The sequence below is a fragment of the Berghia stephanieae genome, chromosome 3 (assembly GCF_034508935.2).
Source record: "Berghia stephanieae isolate SIO BIC M18660-M18661 chromosome 3, UCSD_Bste_1.3, whole genome shotgun sequence".
Lineage (NCBI taxonomy): Eukaryota > Metazoa > Mollusca > Gastropoda > Nudibranchia > Aeolidiidae > Berghia > Berghia stephanieae.
In genome coordinates this window covers 101245288-101247787 of record NC_088362.1, presented here as the reverse complement: position 1 = coordinate 101247787, position 2500 = coordinate 101245288, and the positions used below count along the sequence as shown (strand labels likewise).

Genomic DNA, 2500 nt, shown 5'->3' with positions numbered 1-2500 from the left:
CCCCAACATCTGTTTAAAACTCTTTTCTCAAACAATAATTTATTCAAATAAGTGTAAAATCACGATAAAAGTACTCACCACCGTGTCCATCTGGCGTTTTTTGTACATCCGATCGGCGTCCGTCATTGGCCTGGCGTTCGCCGGGACTATGGAGGCCACCATAACACTGCACGTCAGCACCAAACGGAGCCACATCCCTAGATGTAGACCTAGCCACCGGAAGGGAAAGAGAGCGATGATGACGGTGACGATGATGAGGGCAATGAATCTGTGGATGTCATTGTGTTTTCTGTAGTGTAACTAACATCATTTCTCCTGTTGTTTAAGTTATTTATTGTTTGAATTACTTTGGGGACATCTGGATGTTTTCTACAATAAATGCCATCTTCTCCTTTTGATGCCGGGAAATGGCAACCCTTGATTTGGCTACGAAATTTGTCAACGTCTCTTTCTTCAAAGAGATGCTGTATGTGTTGCTGTTGCTGCTGTTCTTCTTTTTGGCAATGGTGATTTGGAGCTCCTTGACTCTCTAACTCATGCTCAATGTCCACGGAAGACTCTTTGTTGATGGTAGTGTTGTTGTTAGGGGTGGGGCTGCTATCAACAAAATTTGATATTCTGAAAGAAACATCTGTGTTGATGTTTTGGCAAGACTGGGTACTAGGATAATGCTGTGGTATCTTGGAAGTCATTCTGTCTTTAGAGAGATACTCCGACGCCAATAAATTGTTTACTAAAATAGATTTACTACCGTGCACATCGACTGAAGAGTTTTCTATACTACTTGGTGGCTCGGAAACTTTATTTTTTTCTGAGCATATCAAATTCCAATTTTCCAGATTGTAGAAGTAATTGAACGAATCACTGGTTCTAAAATGTTTATTCCCTTCTTCACCAACACATGATAGTTCTTGGAAATGGCAATTTTCCATCTTAGAATACTGCCATGTCAGATAATATTATGTCATTTATTTTATCGTCTGCACCAAAGTTTATATTTCTTTTTGTTATAATTATTATAAGAGGCACTTGGAAATGATTTGACTGAATAAATGAGAAGAGGGAAGAAATAAATTAGAGAACTTTTAATATTTTTCTTTCAAATAGGGAAAAAAATATAAGAAATACTGTAATACTAAATAAATGAATAGATATACAAACAGATAAACACAAATAAACAAGTAGATAAATAAATGAATAAATAGATAAAAATACGCGTGGAGATCTGAATATACGCATAATCTCAAAGAGGTTTTGTTTGTTTGTTTGTTTGTTGCTTTAGGTCTCTTCCAACACAATTGAGGTTATATGAGAGACCGCTGAAACAAAAAAAAAAAAAAAAAACAAGCAATCTAACAAAAATAGTACAAATGTCAATCAAAATCATAACCTAAAGATATCATAAGCTAAATTATAAATAACCAAGAACAAACAGGCAGAAGATTTACAGGAAAAAAAATATCCCCTGTCAAAAATACAATCACAAACCAAAGAAGCAGGATAGGCTAGTAAAGAGAAGAAGAAACGACATCACTATCGGATCGTACACCCATGCGAACATCATAGGTATATGATTCAAGGGTGATGCTCCCATCCAACCACCCGCCACTATCGGATCGTACACCCATGCGAACATCATAGGTATATGATTCAAGGGTGATGCTCCCATCCAACCACCCGCAATCTCAAAGAGGCTTTAAATGGTTTCAACCTGATCTGCTCATGCTACATTTAACATACTAACTACTGGACAATAAGGAAGAAAAAAACTTTGGCCAGAAAAAAATGCCTTCAAATATGGATTGATTAAAATGATTTTCATCTTGTCAAAAACATTCTAACTTAAGTCACAAATAAGACGGATTTTGGCAAAAATGGGGGGGGGGGGGGGGGGGGGGGGGGGGGGGGGGTTTTAATCTATCCATATTAGATGGACTGGCTTTCTGGCCAAAATTTTTTATATAAATGTTTATTTCGTACTTCTTTTGTTGCGTTGAAGAGTGAAGACATTGACCTACACAGGTCACTAAAACATGGATACGTCGTGAGCACACTCGAAACACACACAGACTTCAATCCACGCAATGACTCACCAATAAATGGTAACACAAATTGTTATGGCCTCGTGGTTGTACTGGAAATACTTTCAATCAATGCTAAAACACTATCATTTCAAACAATATTAAATCAGCCGAGATCGATCTTTTATGAAGTCGAGATATTTTTTCTGCTGTCCCCCCGTCCCTCCCCGACCTTTGTTCACCAAACAGTGATTGGGTATTTGAGTCTGTTTGATCTGACGGAAAGTACTTAACGATGAGATTAGCGTCCTCTCCAAAGGTTGACACGCAATCGTCCGTTTTCCGCTACTGATGCCATGCGTTTAGGTAAAATTACTCACAACATCCGCCAGCCGTATATCACGTACCAATCCTAATCGTGTTGCTATTTGACCGGTTATTGTTGCATATGCGTTTAGCTAATTCCTCCCAACATATGC

General features: G+C 38.0%; 1 protein-coding gene across 9 annotated transcripts in view; it reads right to left on the bottom strand.

The window, feature by feature from the left end:
* LOC144968987 (stromelysin-3-like) overlaps window positions 1-2500 on the bottom strand; it is a 162929-nt gene that overhangs the window by 81335 nt on the left and 79094 nt on the right. For 3 of the 9 annotated variants that reach the window (XM_078907917.1, XM_078907916.1, XM_078907918.1), the window contains one exon: window positions 79-209. The exons of the other annotated variants lie outside the window; for them this stretch is intronic. In XM_078907917.1, coding sequence (XP_078764043.1) covers window positions 79-195 — 117 coding nt within the window. In that variant the 5' untranslated portion in view covers window positions 196-209. The remainder of the gene's footprint in view (window positions 1-78; window positions 210-2500) is intronic. 9 annotated transcript variants of the gene reach the window in all.